Source organism: Dama dama, chromosome 5 (assembly GCF_033118175.1).
Source record: "Dama dama isolate Ldn47 chromosome 5, ASM3311817v1, whole genome shotgun sequence".
Lineage (NCBI taxonomy): Eukaryota > Metazoa > Chordata > Mammalia > Artiodactyla > Cervidae > Dama > Dama dama.
Window position 1 is genome coordinate 37312593 of NC_083685.1, and position 20926 is coordinate 37333518.

Genomic DNA, 20926 nt, shown 5'->3' on the forward strand with positions numbered 1-20926 from the left:
AACATATAATAAAGAAAATGGAATACAAGTGACAGTTTCAAGAGAGATTTAAGAGGTAGCATTAACCACACCTATTAATCAGTTGAATTTAGAGAGAAAGATGCCTAGAGTAAGTCCAAGGTTTCTTTGAAGTAAATCAGAGCTGTTACCAAGGATCCACCTCTCTCCCTACTTTCTGGAACTGTTTTCTCCATGAATCATGATATATTGATATGTTTTCATCAGAGTAAATTGTAAAGGCTCAGTATTGCTTTTCTTTATAATAGAAGACGTTCCCTACACTCATATACACACCCATGTTGATCATTTTCTTTCTTTCTTTCTTTTAAAGGGGGTAGGCGTATTGTGTTTATTGAACCACCAGCCTGTGCCAGACACAGTGCTAGATGATTTACATACATCATTTCTCTGAATCCTTCTAAAAGCCTTGTTGATCATTTTAAATGAATAGGAGCCAACAGAACCTAATTTTTCAGAGTGTCTATTATAATGCTTTGGTGTGAACAAGTATTTCTGTGCTAATTAAATTAGATTTGGACATTGATAGAATATAAAATTGCAAATGTTGCACTTCAGAATTTAGAAGAAAGAAAAGGTAGAGTTCATTTTGTAAAGGTTGGAGGAAAGAAAGGGAGTAGTGTTTGTTTAATTAAGTGGTGTAATTACTAAAATTATACTAACACCTTTTCAGTAAAGACCATGTTACGTAATCAGGCATTGCCTTGATTAAGATAGTATATGGGATTGAGTCCGGAAGACCCATGTAAAAGGTCATGTAATATAGTCATGCTTAGTGTGAGATGCACAGGCAGATTTCACTTGAACTCAGTGGAATTATTTGCAGAATTATGTGGGGATGTTTTTTCTTCTTGTGTATTTTGAGGGAAATTCTTGTCAGAAGTATATAGACTTCTCTGATTAAAAAAACACTATCATTTTCACTCATGAGGAAACTGAGGTTGTTAGAGGTATAGAGACTTGCCCAAGATGTTGAAAAAGTCCTCTTTAAAAGGCTATTTGCCCAACAGTTGTTTAACCTAGAGTTAATACAAGGCTACAGTGTCTATGCCCTTGCAACCAGAAGTATTCAGAGTTTTAGGAAGCCTGGGCTTGTTTTTTCATTGAGAATTGTCATATAGTGATTTAAAAATAACAGCAGATGCCATCATTCAGAATACATTCTTCCACCCTAGTATTGCAGAACAGTATTTTTAAAGAAATTCTAGGAAGGGTGTTAACTCATTCAGGGTTTTACAGGAAGGAAAGCTCTTTCCTACCTTTTTTTTAAGCTAACTTTCACTGACAAGATCAAGCCAGAAAAAGCTTAGCTGGCTGTTGGCCCAGACAAAGTTATAAGCGTTGAAGTATACTCAACCTCCATTGCCCGGGGACAGCTACAACCTAGAGGAGAAGGGGTGAGGACGGAGCACAGATGCTTGCTGAGTGTTGCTCCAGAGACTCAGATGACGTGTATGCTCTATATCCTTTGCTGTGTTATTCTTTCAATTATTAGAAAGGAAATTTTAAAATAGCCTAGCATGACTAGTTTTCCCAGAAAGGTGAAAAGGATACTTCAACTTTAAAAAACTAACCAAGCCATTCACAGCTGTATCCCTAGCAACTAAAAAGGAGCCTGGCACATGGTAAAGGTATAATCTTTTTTTTTTTTTTTTTTTGGTGAAAGAATTCTTTAATTTATTGTGTCACTTATGTTATATTTCAGAACAAGAATTTTTTTTCCTTTGTCATTTGATACTGAGTATCATATTGTAGTGGCAAGATAGTAAAAAAGAAAAGGTGTGACTCAACATTCAGAGACCTCCTGATTTCAGTTTAATTTCTATCATTTATTGCATGATCTTGGGCCTCATTTTTTTTCTTAATGGGGGGTATAACAATATCTAATTCACAGAATTTAGGATAATATTAAATTTACTATGTGAAAATTGCTTTATAGATTCTTAGTTAGTTAAGTCGCTCCGTCATGTCCGACTTTTTGCGACCTCATGGACTGTAGCCTACCAGATTCTTAAGGGCTATATAAATATTAATGTTGATCTTAGATAACATTTTTAATAATTTGAAAAAAATGTGTTTACTGGTATCATCCTAATGTCCTGAATCCTGAATTTGTTTGTTTTAGGTAGGGAAGAAGTGATCCCAATGTTTGAGATATAGGTTTTAATTCTATGATAAAATGCATTTCAAGATAATCATGCGTCATTTCTACCTACCGAACTAATGTCAGGTGTGGGGAATAGTCTGAAAATAATTAAAGCATTCATTTTTGAACAAGGGCACTATATTTACTATGTATTTGTTGATTGACTTTTTGTTTTCTAATTTGTACATGACTTAAAAATTAGTACATATTTATTAAATGCTCAGCATATTCTATGTGCAAAAAATATACAGCACCTCTTTCCAAAGTTGAAATGTAATATTAACTTTTGAGATATTCTATGATGAGAATTTGGAGTAGAATTTCTATATACTACCTGCAGTTCTCTCTTGGAGACTTCTCATATCCATTAGTATCAGCTCCAAAAATTCCTGCATGTAGAAACCTGATTTAATTTTGTTTCTACCCAGTGTTGCCCTAACTTATTTTAACAAGAAAATCCTTTTTTTTTTTTTTCATTCTATCTGCTAACATTTTCCTGAACAGTTTATGAAGCACCTGTATAAGATACATAGTATTGACTCCATGAGTTTTAATATTCTATTTGCAACTCCAAATATAAAAATCAGGTGATTTTTTTAAAAAGTGGGAGATATAGTTGTCTGGAATTGGAATGGTCGTGATGCCTGTCATCCATATATATAGCCAAATCATAAAAATTGAGCTATAATAGCTTGTTAAGAAAATGTTCTTTCTCTTATTGAATGGTTATATTACTTTTCAAAAACTTAGTCTGAGAACAGTCTGTTCGAAAAGAGAAGATCTGAAAACATCTCTAATGCCCTTAAGTTTATTGATATTTAATATTGAGAATCTCAGTATTATATATCAATATAATATATGTTGATATATAATTATATAAGTATAATACTAAGAAGTTTAATCATCTTTATTTAGCTATAATTTGCATATAGTAAACTGCATCGACTTAAAGAGTGTAATTCAACTAATTTACATATGTGCGTGTGTGTGTGTGTACCTGTGAAACCACTGCTGCAGTCATGATGTAATAATAGAACATTTCGGTCAGCCTGAAAGGTTCCTTTTGCTCCTTGGCCGGTGCATCTTTCCATTTACCCCAGGCTCCAGCCAGCCACTTGTTTGCTTTTTATATAGATCAGATTGAAAATTTTTACATATTTTATATAAATGGAATTTATAATATGCAGTTTTCAACGTCTGCTTTCTTTAACTCAGCACAGTGGTTTTGAGACTCGTGCATGTTGAGTGTAGCAGTAGTTTTTCTTTTTTATTGCTGAGTGGTATTCTATTATATGTAAATACATATTTGTTCATTCATGAATTGGTAAACATTTGGATTATTTACAGCTTGGGGCTGTTGTAAATTAAGCTGCTATGAACATCTATGTACAACTATCCATGGCTATCTGTTTTTGTTCCTCTTGGATAAACACCTGGTAGTAGAGTAGCTGTATTGTTCTGGTGGGGAACTTTCTGAACTGCCAGTTTTCCAAAGTAGCTGTGCTATTTTATGTTTCCATTAAGAGCGTATAGTTTCTAATTTTTCTGTATCCTTATTCAATCTTTGGTATTGTCAGTTTCTTTAGTTTTAGTCATTCTTAAGAGAAGGTAATGATATCTCATTGTGGCTTAAATTTGCATTGATCTGATGAACCATGATTCTGTGCAGTTTTTTATTCAACATTTGCTTGCTTGCCAGTCCTATAGCTTCTTATATCTGAATCTCTTTAGATTTCTTGCCTACTTTCTATTGGGTTGTTTATTTTCTTATCATTGAATTTTAAGGTTTGTTTTTATAAGTGAATACAAGTTATTCATTAGGTATGCCTATTGTAAATATTTTATCCCAGTCTGTGGCTTGTCTTTTTGTTGTCTTAAAGGTATCTTTAGAACAGAAGGGTTTATTTTTATAAAGACCAGTTTATCAATTTTTTAATACTTCTAGTAGTTTTAGCTCTTACATTGAGATTCATGATTCATCTTGTTAATTTTTGAGTTTGGAGTGAGATAAGGGGTCATTGTTCATTTTTTAAAAATGTGAGTATCTAGTCATTGAGCATCATGTCTTAAATTTCTTTGCTTTCCTCACTGAATGCATTAAAAATAAAAATCAATATGGACTCCATATTCTGTTCTATTAATCTGCTATATCTGTCTTATAGACCTTATCACACTATCTTGTTTCTTTATTAGCATTATAAGTTTTCAAATCAGATAAATCCTTCAACTTTGTTCTTTTTTTAAGTTTTAGCTTTTACTATTCTCAGTTATTTGCATTTCTATATAAATTTTATAATCAGTTTGTCAGTTTTTTAAAGTCTTTGTGTAATTTTTATTGGAATTGCATGGAGTCTGTAGATAAATTTGGGAAAAAAAGAATATCTTAATAATTTTGAGTCTCTGTTTAAATTGGTCTTCTTTAATTTCTCTCAACAGTGCTCTGTAATTTTCAGTGAAGCATTCTCTTGTTACTTTTAGTCCTCCTTCATGTTTTTATATATTCCCATTAGGTGGATTTCTTTTACCTGTATTTTCTAGTTTGCTGCCTAATACATCTTTTCTAGTATTAAACTTGTATCCTGTAATCTTGCTATTAGTTGTTTTGTAGATTGCTTAGGAGTTTATATAAACTCAGTATATTTATCCTCAGTAAAGGAGGATAGTTTTTTTACTTTTTACTTTTCCAAGTTCTACACCTCCTTCCCCCATACTCTCTCCACTCTGGTTTTGCCTTATTGCTAAGGCTAGTAATTCTGTTATAATGTTAGGTGGAAGTGGTGAGTTTTTTACCTTGTTCTTGATCTTAGGTAGAAAACATTCAATATGTTGACATTAAATATGATGTGACCTGTAGGTTTTTATAGTACCATTTATTATATTGAAAAGGTTCCCTTCTATTCCTAGTTTGCTGAGAACTTTATTATCATGAAGAGATCTTAAATTTTGTCTTTAGTTTTTCTGCACATACTGAAGTGATCATATGGTTTTTCTCCTTTATTCTGTTACTGTGGTGAATTATACTCAGTGGATTTTGAGTATTAAACTAACCTTGCATTCCTGGGATAATTCTTACTTTGTTATTATGATTTATCTATTTTATATATTGTTAGATTCTATTTGTCAATGTTTTTAAAGAATTTTTAGGTCTGTGTTTATGAAGGTGTCATCAGTCTGTAATTTTCAGTTTTTGTGATGTCTTTCTCAAGTTTTGGAGTTAGTATCATACTGGCTTTTAAAACAAGTTGAGAAGTGTTCCCTTCTCTGTATCCTAAAATGATTGTGGTGTTCTTTCTTATAATTTTGGTGTTATTTCTTCTCTGGTAAAATTCAGAAGGGAAGCCATCCGGTTTTGGATTTTTCTTAATGGGAAGGTCGGTTATAATGAATTCAGTTTGATGAGTTCAGTTCCATTTTAAAATAAATGTAGAGCTACATTTTGATTTTATGTTTCTACTTTTATGTTTTCTACATTTATGTTTTATTGTTTTATGTTCTCTATGTTTTATGTTCTATGTTTTAAACATAGATTTATGTTTCTACATTTATTAAAATAAACATAGAGCTACATTTTGATTTTATGTTTCATTTTCTGTCCATTTTCATCTTGAATATCTTGAGAAATTTGTTTATTTTTATTGTCAAAGTTGTTCATAATATTCTATTATCCTTTTATTATCTTTAGGATCTTTTAGTGATAAACCATTTTTTTCATTTCTAGTTTGTTCTCTGTTTTATCCTTGTTCAGCCTAGCTGGAATTTAATCAATTTTTTAAATCTTTGTGGAAAACCACTCTTAACCTTTGTTGATTTTTCTCTCTTGCTTGTTTCCCATTTCATTGATTTCTGCTCTCATGTTTCCTTCCTTGTACTTATTCTTGAAACTTAGGTCATTGATTTTAGACTTCTTTACTCTTATAAGCATTTAAAGTTGTAAATTTGCCTCTAAGCACTGCTTTAAGTATATTTCACACATCTTCATTTGTTAAATTTTCATTATCATTCAACTTGAAACATTTTCTAATTTTCTTTGTGATTTCTTCTTTGATTAATGTCTTATTTAGAAGTATGTTTAATTTCTAATGTGTTTGGGATTTTCCTCTGTCTTACTGTTATTCATGACTAACTTATCTTCTTGTATTCAGAGCTGTACTCTGTATGATTTCAGTCGTTTTGAATTTGTTGAGTTTTATTTTACTGCTTATCATATGGGCTGTCTTGGTGAATATACCCAGTGTACTTGAAAAAAATACGTGTTCTGTGGTTGTTGGATGTGATGGCCTATGTATAAATTTCAGTAAGGTCTGGGTAATTGATGGTCTTGTTAGATCCTCTCTGTCTTACTGATTTGTTTTCTAGTTCTATTAATTACTAAAAGAAGAGTGTTAAAATCTCCTATTTAGGTTGTGATTTTATATTTATTATCTTTTTAATTCTGTCAATTTTTGCTGTATATGTTGAGGCTTCATTATTAGGAACATACATATTAAGAAATATGAAGGTTCTGAGACTTTACCCTATTTGAAAGCTAACAAGTTAGTCTGCCATAATTTCATAGAGTCTGGCAAAAGACATGAGACTCCTGAGTCAGAAACAAAGGATAATTTATTACTCACAGAATAATGTCATTTTTTATGCCAGTTCCCTAAGAACTAAGTCCCACAGAGCAACCATATGAAGTTTCAATGTTTGTGTTTTCTGTAGTGTTTCATGTGTGGTCCCAGCTGCATGTTTAAGATTTTGTTTGTTGTTGTTATTGTTGTTGTTTTAGGTTTTGTAATTAAAAGAGATTCATGTCTGAGTTCTTGTCTTCCATACTTTCTGTATTCCTATCACATCTTTTTTCTAGATACTTCATATTCATAAATACACATAAAAAATACACTGTTTTGCATTATAAGTGAATATCTCTTATATATTCAAGGAGTACTGTTTCTCATTATGCCAGTAGCAAGAGTAATTTTTAGCATATCTGAGGAGTCTTCATGTTTGTGGTATTTCATTTCCGATCCACTTTGTTTCTTTCTGAAGATTCAGTTTTTCATCTCATGTCATTTCTTTTCAACCTTAAGAACTTCCTTTAGCATTTTCTGTAATGTAGATCTACTGGTCTACTGGTAGATATTCCTTGGTTTTCTGTTACATCAGAAAGTGACTTTATTTTTCCTTTGTTATTGAAGGGTACTTTCCCTGGGAATAGAATTCTGGGATGACATTTTCATTCTTTCAGCATTCTAAAGATGTTGTTCTACTGGTTTCCATATTGTTTTGATTGAGAGTCATTGATGATTCAAATCATTGTTCCCTGTGTTCACTCTGGCATCTTTAGTTTTCAGCAGTTTGACTGTAATATGCTTGTGTATGGTTTTCTTTGTAGTTACTTTGTGTGAAATTCATTGAGCTTCTTGATCGTGTCAATTCATGTTTGTTTACCAGCTGGGAAGAATTTTCAGCTTTTTCTTCAAATATTTTTTTCTACCCCATCTTTTCTTGGATTTTTGTTATGTATATGTTAGACATTTTTGTCCCATAAGAATGATCTTTTCACGTAAATCTTATCATTTCACCTTCCTGCTTAAAACCTTCCAATGGCTTCTCATTGCAAATGGAATACAATCCACACTCTTCACCATGTTGTTTAAGGCCTTATATTCTGCCTGTGACTATCTCTCTAACCACATTTCCTACATCTTTTCACTTTATTCACGATTTCTACCACAGTGGGGTTTTTTATTTCTCTGGAACATACCAGTCATCTGTGCCTTTGCACTTGATGTTTCCTTTACCTTGAGGTCTCTTTCCCCAAATTTCTGTATGGGTGACTTCTAGGAGTATCTGCAAAATTTATTTCTTCAAAGAGGCTTTCTCTGACTGCCCCCACTAAAAGCTGCTGCATGCTGTCAACACACCCTTTAGACCCTTATTTCTTTTAATAGCTTTATTAAGATATAATTCACAGACCATAAAATTCATTCACTTAAAATATACAATTCAAAGGTTTTTAGTATATTCACAGACATGAATAACTATCAACATAATTGGCTTTACACATACCTATCTTATTTATGCTATTTCCTAGAACCAAGAACAAAGTCTAGTATATAATAGCACATGCCCAATATTTTTTTTCTGAATAGATGACTTCATTGTTTCTAAGATAATTCAGGCATTAGCCTTCAATAAAATATTAGGGAAGTTTTTTGACTGCCATCAGTTCTTAGAAGTATTCTTTGATCTGAGCTGTTATTTTGAGACCTCTGAAATAGCTTAACCCATATTTTAAGAATTACTGCAGGAAGTTATCCAAAAACAAATCTTTTGATATGATGAATGCAAGTCATATACACATTTCCTTAAAAGAGAAGAATCATCTTTTACTGACCTGACAGTTAGTTGCAAGGGAGCAAAAAGCTGTTCAGAAATACTGCTTTTCAGTTTTCAAAAGTACTCTGACATTGTTTATTTGTTTGAGTCTTTGATGTAGATACAGAACCACTGGTACTTGTTTTAGTTACTAATTTTGATAATAGTGAGTTATTCATAAGATTCTGGGCATCCTCTTTCCTTGTATACCTTTCTTGAGGAATGTCAGTTCTGAGCTTGGTTAATCTGTGTTGCCCTCTCTTCTTTATAGGCTTTGATGCGGCCTGGAAGAATTGATAGAATCATCTATGTGCCTTTACCAGATGCAGCAACAAGAAGGGAAATACTTAACCTGCAGTTTCACTCTATGCCAATCAATAACGAGGTTGATCTGAATGAACTCATTCTCCAAACAGATACGTATTCAGGAGCAGAGGTAAGATAATTACCCTCAAAATACCTTGGTGAGAGGAAAGCAGTGGTTTGGGGTCATTAGCAAAGAACATTGCTTGATGCCAGCTGTTTTAAATAACTCCATATTAAGAAATCTTAAAACAGGAAATACAGTACATGACAGATAGTCTCTAAAATTAAATTACATTTTACCTGGCCTACAGTATTTCATTTGCTTTTACCTGGCTTTTCTTATATTTCAAAATGTAGTCTTCAGAGCGTTAGCATAATATAGTGGAGAGATCACTGGACCAAAAGTAGAAGATTCTTCCTTTGGGGCTTCTTGATACAGCAGCTTCCAACCAGTTACACACTTTTCTGAACTTTGACTCCTTTACCTAGCAAATGGAAATAGTGTACAACTTTCCCTACTGTGTTCTCATAGAGATCATAAAAATGAGATTAAGATATCATGAACATACTCCGAAATACAGAAGATGATTTTATTATCTTCTAAACTTTTGGAATATTATCTCAATCTACAAAGATTCTGTGATAAAATCATAAAAGGGACAGCCAGCCTGCTCTTAATAGTAAAAATACAGTTTAAACAAGAACAGCAACACCTCTGTGAAAATATGAAAATTTTAGGTATGGCATATTAAGTAAGACATATTTTTCTCTCCTTAGCAGCTCTTTAATTAGGCTGTTTTTGTTTACAGAATAAAATTCCATTAAAATATTTGTGCAACTTTTCTACATGTGTTCAACACAGAAATGTCTTCTGAATACCACTGGTATGGGCTTGTACTGGAAAATTAATACTCATGAATACGAAGTTGCAGATTCTTTTCATTCTGAATTATCCAGCAGACTGGGACTCCACTTTCTGTTTTGATTGCTGTTATTTTTATCTGTCTTCTATAAAAACCAAAGAGACTAATACTTAATAAACCATATGATAATCAGAGTCTTGTAGATAAATTTACATGTGGAATTGGATTTAGTATATCATGCAGTCATAGCTGCAATAGCAACAACCAAAAAAATATCTCAGATCTACTCATTGTTTCTGCAACTGTGAACTATGTATATTTGATTTTCCCTCCTTAAATGTATTCCACTGGGGTGGAAAATTCTTGTAGAAAGCTTGAGAAGCAGTTAAAATGCCTTTACGTTTAAAGTCCTGTCTAAAACAATAATCTTTATGAGCATCTCTTTGGCATGACCATCCATTAAGTTAAAATGAACATACAGTTACTGCTAGCTGACTGCTGTAGCATTTCTAGAATTTAGTTTTTGATGTGAGAGCAAAGGCTGGCATCCTGTATATGATATGTCAGTTTACAGGAAACAGCCAGGAGAAGAAACCATAAATCTTTCACTTGAGTGAAGTGGAAGAGCAGTTAGCAAAGTATAAATATGCCTTTCTCACTTTGAAGTAATTCATGATAGTAATGCAGAAGTGCAAAACAAAAATCAAAGCCAATGAGGTCCTGTCTGGCTGAGAAGTAAAAACCCATTTGGTGCCAGGAATTATTGTACCAGCTTGCTAATTCCTATGTAGTACATGCCTTATTCAGCCTGAAATATAAGCACATTCATTTCTGATTAATTTTTATATCAGCTCTTCTAAAAATAGTCGTAGAGAAAGTAGCAGACATTTCTGTCCCTCACTTTACATTTTTGTGTCCCATAATGCTTGGATGAGGGAAGGGTATTCCACTGTGGTCCTAATTATAATTAGTGTATGATTACATTTTTATAGACATTTATTCCAGACGTATATCTTTGTAGTTCTGTGTTTTCAATTTGGACAAGACAGATTAGTTACACAGTTTTTGTTCTGAAAGGAGGGTTTGGTCTTAATATTTAGGTAATTCACACAGGTGCCCTATTGTTTGAAAAGAAATACTGTCTTTTTTAAAGTCTTAAAATTAATCAGTAGGAAATTTAAGATAGATTAAACTTAGCTTCACATAAAATATAAGGTCTCATCTTTTTTTCTTCTGTGTATCAGAATGAAAATGGCAAGACAATGTTTGAAAGCCAAAATTAGTTTTGATGGGTTTTTAAATAGTAAAAACAAAGTCAAAGTTTGAAATTCAATCATGTGACTCCTACAGACTCACTGCTTTATCACTGATGTAACTAATTTATTTCTTCCCCCAGCAAGGTCATATCCGCACAAAGCCTACTACATAGAATCTACTTTACAAAGACTTAATAAACTGCAAAAATTATCTTTAGGAAAAACAGACTTTCCCTTCTCATTTGTCATATAGGAAACTTCTTATAGCAATGCATCCTGCTATAGGCACAACCTCTTTTTCAGGGTTAAGTGTCTCTGTGGCCACTTTTGGTATAAAAATGAAACTGCTAACTCAGTTAATTGTCTTCTCAGTAAAGTAGTATATTCAATATTCAATATATTCAGTATTATATAAAATTAATTTTATTTCACTGTACAGTATCAGCTATTTAACAAAAATTTGTCTGGGTGAGCCAGAAATGAGGAAATTACTGGCACTCTGTTTTTTTGGAAACAGAAAATGTTTACTTTAACTGTGGTGAGTATTTTATTTATCTTTTTAATTAAAAAGTTGTAGAGGATGATTGGGATGGAGATGATATTGGCATTTATTAAGCAACTGGGATGAGAGGAGTTACTTTTTCAAAATCTTTTTTTTGTCACCTGGTGCTTTTGTTTCATGAAAGCTTACAGACACCCAGAGTTTGAAATAGCTCCTTATACTGAGTTACTTCATTTTCCCTCCTTGGAAAGGGTCTACAAGGAATTAGAATATATTTTTTTAATCCTAAGGAGAGTCCCAAGGAGAAGTTTGTCTCCTGTTGAAAGGAGAAGGTGGTCCCTAGGGAGCGTCTTCTGCAGAGAGGCTGAAGCAGGCAGCATCCATCAGCTGCCCCTGCAGCCCGCTGTTCCCCCGTGGCCAGAGCCTCATTGTCTTTGGTTTCTTGGCTGTAGCTTCCACTTAATGGAAAAACATGTTGCCATTTAAAAGCAGATGGGAATTCAGCTCAGGAGGAAATAAGAAGTCTTTTTTGGTTATGGCTATTGTTTTCTTTTGCTTTGATTTTTGTTTTTTAAGTTATTTGTAGCAGATTCCACTTCATGTATTTCTGCTATGTCAAATTATCCTAGTTCCTTTTGGAAAACTTTTACCACTGGCAGGAAATCACCAATCATAAATATACGCATATGAAGCCATAACTGGGCCCATTACCCGTGTGCCATGTGCTTGAAGACAGAGGTGATGAATAAGATACGTAATTTCCTCAGTATAAGAATTTGCTGAAACAGGCTGACAATTAATGTCGGTAAAATTTAGATTAACTATTTGCATTTGGCTGTTATCCTCCTTTTAGTGATTATCTCGTTAAATTGACAAAACATCTAAGAGCCAGGTATCAGCTATACATTTATGAGTAATATAGGCAATCATAGCATTTATTTCACATATCAAGATTTGAGAATTCAGCTTTCAAGAGAGGCAATTAAATAGGAGAAAAAACAATTTTAATGATACAGTTGAGTAGACTTTTAATAGAATTATAGCTCATTTCTTTCAGAGTTGCTTCAGACAAGTTATTTAATATTTAACTTCTTTGAATCTTAGTTTCCTCATCTGTGAAATACCTGCATGACAAACTGTTTTGAGGGTTGAGTGAGATAATAAATGTAAAAGCAACAAGGCCTGACACATAATGAGTGCTTCATAAATTTTATTTCCCTTCACTTTATCCTCCTTATATCAGTTCAGTGTTTATATTTACCACTGCAGTATTGAATGATGCTGCCATAAGACAGTTTTGCATGTTCTCAATAACCAGTGATTTATCTGAAAGCTGTTAATAAATAATAATTGAGTTTGCCTCTTACACTTTTCTTCAATTGTAGAAATCTACTTAATATAGTGACCCTTTTTAGAGTCATCTTATGAATCTAGCTCTAGCAATTTGTTAGAGTTAAATACATTTCACATTAATTTTTCAAAAAGCTTTAACTTCATGTAAATTTATTCTTCTTATCTTTGTTTTACTAAAGTGATGTGTCTTGCTCTGAATTCCATTTTGTAGTCTAAGTCTGGGCCCTTCTGGGTCTAATAAAAGCTCAAAATCTCCATGTCAGCTTGACATTAAAAAAAATCACCTTCCAAAAAATCACCTTCCAGTGTGCCTCATTAATTCAAAAAGGGTTCTATTCACTGTGCTTGAGCTATTATAGGTAATAAAGTTGTTGTTCAATCACTTAGTCATGTTCAACTCTTTGTAACCCCATGGACTGCAGCACACCAGGCTTCCCTGTCCATCACCAACTCCTGGAGCCTCCTCAAATTCATGTCTATCATATCGGTGATGGCATCCAACCATCTCAACTTCTGTTGTTCCCTTCTCCTCCTGCCCACTTTTCTGTCTTGCTGACTATTATTCTTTTAACGTACTTTCTCTTTTCTCCTACCCAGTGAAAACGGAAGGAGCAATTATAATCATGTAGGATATCTGCACTTTTCCTCCATGAATCCTCTTGTGACTATTTTCCCTAATCTAAAAATCAAGATCAATGTACTGGAACCTGGCATAGATTGACTCTTTATATGACCAGCCTAGCAACACATCTGAGATAGGACTCAAGATCCTCAGGCAGGACAGGACACGTTTTGGCTCCCTGTGCAGTGCTGGTGGAGAGCAGTTAGCAGCAGTGTTCACATCCCTGAGTGCAGCAGGCACCACGGGACTTCGCAGCCTCCTGTAGGTACACCCGCAGTCTGGTTGTCCTGCCTAATCAGAAACTGCCCTGTGAAATCGTGCTGTTGTGACTAGTTAGTCTACTGCTCTTATTTGAGATCTTTGTCCCTCCACTCTTTATTGTGCGTTTACCCTAAAATTCTATATCCATACCCCAGAGTTTCAAAGTACTCTTTGCTCATACAGCCTACTGAAATCACTGCTTTGTAATAAAACCGTTGTGACAAACCCACCCAAAAATGGCTTCTCCTTTTGAATGCTTTTACTCTGATTTCTGTTTCATTTGTTTGGCTTTTAGGATATTTTCCCTTCTGGTTATTTTAATAAGGGCAGCTGCCTCATGTCCCGCCAAACAAACTGTAAGATTCTCTGTGGCAGAAACCAGGTTCTGTGCTTCTTGGCCTCCCAGCATAGCAACCACTGTGTCCACTGCATCAGTGAACTATATGGTGGGTGGATGATTTGTGTGTTGATTCTAAGTAATCCTAATGAACAAAAATACCAGTTTTAACATTCACTAAAGTGACACTTATAGTTTTAAACTTTTTTTGATATTGATATATCTGAAGTCCCACAGCAAATAAATGTGACAGACTCAGAACCAGAAATCAGATCCTTGAACTCATCCTGAAAGGCTCTTCCAGCCTCTTGAGTCAACAGAAGGATCTTTGAAAATGTTCCATAGTCCCTTTGATATCTCTGATCTTTGATAAAGGTTTGCCTGCTCTTGTGGACAGTAGGTATGAAACATCTTGAGACTTTTTTTTTTTTTTTTTTTTGAGACTTTTTTTATACGTACTTTTTTTACAGTTATTGTCTTTAGCTGCCTGGATGTCATCATCACAAAAATTATAAGCTACTTGAAGTTAGGAACTATGTTTTTCTTTATTTACTTACAGTATTTTCCCAGGTATTGTGAATAAGATCTTCAGTTTAGAGGGAAAGACAAATAAACAACTAAGTTCTATATAATGTGTTTGTGTGTGTGCTGAGTTTTGTCTGACTCTTTTTGACTCCATGGACTGTAACCCACCAGACTCCTCTGTCCACGGGATTTTCCAGACAAGAATACTGGAGTAGGTTGATGTTTGCTTCTCCAATACAATGTGTTTATGTGACATGATATAGTGATGTGCAGAATACTGTGGGAGAAAGAAGAAGATGTAACTCTGCACTAAGTAGGATTGAAGGAGGGGATAGCTGATCTGAGTCTCCATAGGTGAATAGCAGTCCCCAAGCATAGGAGGGCTGGAAAGGGGAGCGTCCCTGGCATACAGAAAGGCAGAAATGCGTAAAAGAACATAGTGTGTTCTACATTCAGTTAAAGGTTGAAATATGAGTAGAAAAAGAGTCTGAGAGTAGAAACAGTAGGTAATAAACCAGGGAAAATGAGTCAGACAAGTGTGAAGGACCTTGGACATCACAGTAGGTAGCCAAAGTGTTGGAGTTTCAGCATCAGTTCTTCCAGTGAATATTCAAGGGTTGATTTCCTTTAAGATTGACTGCTTTGATCTCCTTGTTGTCCAAGGAATTCTCAAGTCTTCTCCAGCACCGCAATTCAAAAGCATCAATTCTTAGATGCTCTGCCTTCTTTATGGTCCAGCTCTCACATCCGTACATGACTACTGGGAAAACCATAGCTTTGACTATGGACCTATGTCTCTGCTTTTTAATACGCTGTATAGGTTTGTCATTGCTTTTCTTCCAAGAAGCAAGCGTCTTTTAGTTTCATGGCAGCAGTCACCATCCACAGTGATTTTGGAGCCTAAGAAAAGAAAGTCTGTCACTGTTTCCATTGTTTCCCCATCTATTTGCCATGAAGTGATGGGACTGGATGCCATGATCTTAATTTTTTAATGAGTTTTAAGCTGACTTTTTCACTCTTCTCTTTCACACTCATCAAGAAGCTCTTTGGTTCCTCTTCGCTTTCTGCCATAAGGGTGGTTTCATCTGCATATCTGAGGTTGTTGATATTTCTCCCAGCAATCTTGATTCCACCTTGTAACTCATCCAGCCTGGCATTTTGCGATGTGCTCTGCGTATAAGGTAAATAAACAGGGTGACAATAAACAGCCTTGTCGTGCTCCTTTCTCAAGTTTGAACCAATCAATAGCTACCCTGTTTAAATGAATCGCAATAAAATCTTCCAGTGCAAGAACCGGATATCCTGAAAGCATGTATTAGGCTATGACTTTTAAGCCAGTCCTCTACCCCTCTCTCTTACTGTTTGGTAAAAACCAAGACCTAGACTTCAGTCCTGTCTTGACCACTTACTATAGTATTAATTTGGCCAAATCAGTTATCATCTCTAGAACTCATTTCTCGTATTTTAATAAAAGAGTAGAGATGTGGTCTTCATGATCCTTCCTAATGTGTGCCTATACATGTCATAGCTTAGAATATTCCTATTCCTTAGGGATTGGACCTCCAAGGACATATAACACAGTTATGTTTTCCTCACAATGCTCCTGGAAACCTGAAATCTTGGGATTGTGGTCATTGTCTCTGAATACTTGCTTCTATGGCCTAGAGACCCTAACCATGGCACAAGAGGAATAGGAACCTTGGAAGACTCTGACAACTCTTAGAATTCAGATTTTAATAAAAATTCTCCTGGGAACCCTGTAAGTCCAGTGGTGAAGACTCCATGCTTTCACTGCCAAGGGCCCTGGTTCAATCTGTGGTCTGAGAATGAAGATTTCACAAGCTGTGTGGTGTGCCCCTCCCTCCCCCCAAAAAAATCTCCTTAGCAAACTTGAACAATTTTCCACTGAATGGAAATGAAAGTTTTAATTGCTCTGAGATTCCCATGCCCAGTGATTTTTTTTTCCTTGATACCTTTGGTTTCCCTGCTCTTGATCTTTCTTAGGAACAGCTTTTCAAGTTCAGTATCTATGATTCTGGAGGCATTAGAATAAATAGTTTTGTAAAATGAAAACATACATCAGCCTGCTTTTTCCCTAAACTCTTTGTTAGGAAAGTAAGTAAAAGCTATAAAGTTATAATGTTCATTTTAACCTACAGTTTTAAAAATGTACAGTGTATGGAAATGTAGCATGTTCTATATTTCCAAACATGAACTTAAATTGGCAATAAAAAGGAACCTTAATTCGGCTTACCTGAAGGCTGTTTTAGATAGGATGTTTACACCAAAGCAAACCATCCTCCAGAACACCCTGTGCTGCCATACCTGTATTACTGACTCCTTGCCAGTTGTTTAAAACTGCTGTCAGATTACAAGAAGCGTTAGTCAGAAAGGAAATGAATGTTGAACGAGAGGCTGGCTGGCAACAGACTTAATAGAGCATTTTATTACTGAAAGCATAAAGTACTGAAGCCCATTTATAAAAAGAAGTGTTGTTATCAAGGCAACAAGTTCATCAAGACCTACCTGATAATCTAGTCCTCAAGCCTGGTATCCAGGCTGAGTACGTATCTATGAAGACTCACTCAGGCCAGTAGTAATGGCGTTTTAACAGTCTGCGTTCTTTCTCCTCTTCCAGATTTTCAGTCTCTCTATTGATCCATGCTGGTCCCCCCAGAATTTTTGTATAAACATTGAATCTGTGCTGCTTCATCTTTGAAACAGTGATAAATTTGGGGGATTTTACCAACTTGGAAGGAGCTCATGATTTTTTTTTTTAAATATGTAGAGCATGCTTTAATTCTGTGGTATAGATTCTGGTAGGGTTGGACATTTTTGATTATTTGAGGTGAAGTAGGCTAATTTCTAATATTAATTTAATTGATCTATATATGAAAAGTATGCCACCAATGTAAGTGAAGACTTTTTCTTCTTTTAAGAACAATTTGGGGACTTCCCTGGTGGTCCAGTGGCTAAGAACTCCACACTCCCAAAGCAGGGGGCCCAGGTTCAATTCCTGGTCAGGGAACTAGATCCCACATGCCAGAACTGAGTGTTCACATTCCTCAACTGAAAGAACTCACCTGATGCAATGAAGACCTGGTGCAGCCAAATAAACAAACAAAAAAAAATTTCTTCTAAAAGAACAATTTGTGCTATGTGAAACTGCATTATAGTTGGCAGATGGGTTATGGAATGAGAAAGATCTAAACCCAGATGGCAGGTCTGACTGTTTCCTAGCTTGTGACCAGTTTCCTTATATGTAAATAATGAGAGAGATCTGTTGTCCAGAATAGATGAAATGATTCATACAATAAGTACAGAAGTGTATTTATCCTCGTACATATAGCAGGTGCTCAATAAATCATTTTTGTTGTATATTTTTATAAATCAGCAAAATCAATTTCATTGCTCTCTAATATAAATAACTTAATTTGTTTAATATTTGTTTAATATTTCCATATTTTACTGCCTTAGATTTTGTGAGTACTCATGAGTGTTTTATATATATGTCATGTTTTTAGTTATAATGGTATGTTCCTTAAATTTAAACTGTAATTCATAGTTACATGCAGAATTTATTTTGGCTGATTTAGATTTATAAACATCTGAAATCCCTATTTTTATTTGTTCCTTTTTTAAACATGTGTACTTTTTTTTTTTTTTACTTTCAAGTGCGTAAACCTCATGTTTCCTTAAAAACTGTCTACATAATATCCCTATTTCAGTATATTAAAGTAATGCTTGATTCCTTGGGTACAATGTAATTTTTTAATATGTTTTATTAATTGAAAAGAAAAAAATGGTACACTTAGCATTTCTACTAGAATGATTGTTTAGGAAATACATGTACCGAGTTACTATGCCTTTTCAGTTTTAGCTTAGAGTTGAACCTGAGTGTTTAGGTAAGAAAGGTTAGCTCAGAAATCTAACATGAAGGACAAAAATACTTCCTGTTTGTCATCTGGTGTTAGATGATGACATAAAGATGTTCTTATTCTTCATCCTTAAGTGACAATGATTCTGAGTTCTCAAAGGTGTCATTCTATTAAAATATTACCAAAACTGTAAAATAGTTTAGAGTTATAATACAGTCATTGAATTGTTCTTAAATATAACCTCTCCTGTGTTTTAGAAATTTAAAAACTGAATCTAACCTTGCCTTAGGCTTGAAAGAAAAGTACAAAGAATTAAGATTTGCATCTCTCTTTTGTCTGTTTTTAACCTCCAAATACTATTTCTAGTGGTCTTTAATAACAGCTAGCTCTCTTTTTGCTTAAAATCTGGAAAATGGGTTTTGCTTTTATATTTGTGGGAAAGTTTCCCTGTTCATTTAGAAGGAAAAATTAAGATACAATACACATACCAATTTTATCATTGCAGAAGTTCCAAATTATAAATTAGTCATTTTCTCTTTTTCTTCAGAATTACCCAAAAAGATGGAAAATCACTTAAATTGTTCTTGGCATTTGGAAAAGACCTTCCGTCGGTGATAGCGAAAGTAGTCCCTTAGCATATCTTTATTCACTTCAAAAGAACCCTTAAAGAATGGTTTTATATTTAAACGTAAGAACTGTATTTGTTTGCCTAGTATTAACTTCTTGCCAGAATTCTTAAAAATGCAAAAGGTCAAACACTCTGAACAATAGTAGTCCCAGCATTTCTTTTTTTCTTTTCTTCTCTGTATCATAAATCTGGGTCAGAACTGGAGATTTGGGGGAGATGAATCCAGAAGTGTCAATTCAAAATGAACTTTCTTATTATACAATTGAATTGGTCATAATGGGCATAAAGTATGTATACATACACAAGTTCACGGACACTGGGCTACCATTTCATCCATGGCTTCTTTCGAGCTTAATAAAAGACATTTATGCTATAAAATTAATATTGTGCTCCTGCTGTAAACAGCACACCAATATTTTTTGGCATGTCTAGCTTCCTTATTTTTGAACCTTTAGGCATAGTTTCATGAGTAAAGTATATCCTTGGTGCTTTTAAATTACATATTTAAAAAGATTTATTTATAAAATTTTAGAACATTTATTTTGTAAAGCAAGTTACATTAATATTTTCATTCACTTCACACTTAGATCTAAAACTAGAAATCAGTCATTGAGTTTTAGGAATATAATAAAATAACTCAAATAAGTATAAGACTTGGTCCATATTATACAACATAATAAATGATGTAAAAATTGACACACATCAAAGTTCTGCTGTAACGTGATCTAGCTTATTATAAAATCCAGTTGAATGTGGGCATGACTTGGATCCTACTCCAAGTGGTTTATTTTCAATTACTACCCTAAAACCTCATCATAATAATTTTTATAATAATATCTTATAGCATAAAGTAGTATATAAAGCTATGTTCTGTATTGTTTTGAACTTTTGTTTTTGCTCCTCCAGTAGTGATAGAGCCTTAGGACCTCCTGAATTCTTTTTTGATAACCAATACTTTAGATGATCAAGATGTGATTAATTTTGAAAGTCATATAATAGGCAAAATATAAAATATTAAAGAGTATTTCTCCCATTTTATGTGCTTCACAGAGAGAACCACAGGCTGATAAGAGAGAGGCAGAGATCTTAGTGCCTCATAAGTTTGAAGTTTTCTTTTCTCTTTTCCATGATTGTAATTGCTTATAATTTTTTAAAGAGTGGCTTCGAACCAAAATCTGTCCCTGAAAAATTCATGTGTTGAAGCTCTAACCCCCAATGCGATAATATTTGGGGATAAAGCATATAAGGAAAGGAGGGAACTAGGATTAAATAAAGTGATGGTTAGGGTCTAATAAAGCTTCCTGGATGTACAGAGGAAAGGTCATACATGACCTAGGATACTATGATACTTTTGGATGTCTGTAAGATAGGAAGGGAGCCGTCACCAAAAATTGACCCTGATGGCACTCAATCGTAGATTTCCAGCTGTGAGAAAATAAATTTCTAGCACTTCGGCCATCCAGTCTGTGGTATTTTCTATGGCAGCCCAAGCAGACTAACACAGAGTCCATTACACCTCAAATTATTAAAGAACAGGTCATGTTATATTTTTTATTTCTTTTTTTCTGACTAATAAAGATGATTTCTGTTAGTTAATAGTCATTGATTTTATCCTGAATTATCTTTGAGAATCGGGTTGGTATAGGCAGTTCCTAGTTTATACAAAGTTTACTCTGAGTTGCCTCTTAAGGATTCAAAGTAACATTTGTTTCTCAAAGCAATGCTTCCATTGGTGAATAGTTTCCAAGCTAGTTCCCTGAAATGTAGTACATCAGGGTATAGGTAACCTAACAGAAGTGGGTATAAATTTTAGTTCCTGGAAAAAGAAGGACATAAACTATTACAGCCAACCAAAGGAATGAGGGAGATTT

General features: G+C 34.1%; 1 protein-coding gene across 4 annotated transcripts in view; it reads left to right on the forward strand.

Moving 5' to 3' along the window:
• Positions 1 to 20926, forward strand: part of AFG2A (AFG2 AAA ATPase homolog A) — a 330277-nt gene that overhangs the window by 262930 nt on the left and 46421 nt on the right. For 3 of the 4 annotated variants that reach the window (XM_061142300.1, XM_061142297.1, XM_061142298.1), the window contains exon 15: positions 8796 to 8960. In XM_061142300.1, the coding sequence (XP_060998283.1) occupies positions 8796 to 8960 (165 nt within the window). Of the gene's footprint in view, positions 1 to 8795; positions 8961 to 9639; positions 9950 to 20926 lie in introns of those variants that run through there. The other variant, XM_061142299.1, reaches the window with a different exon arrangement.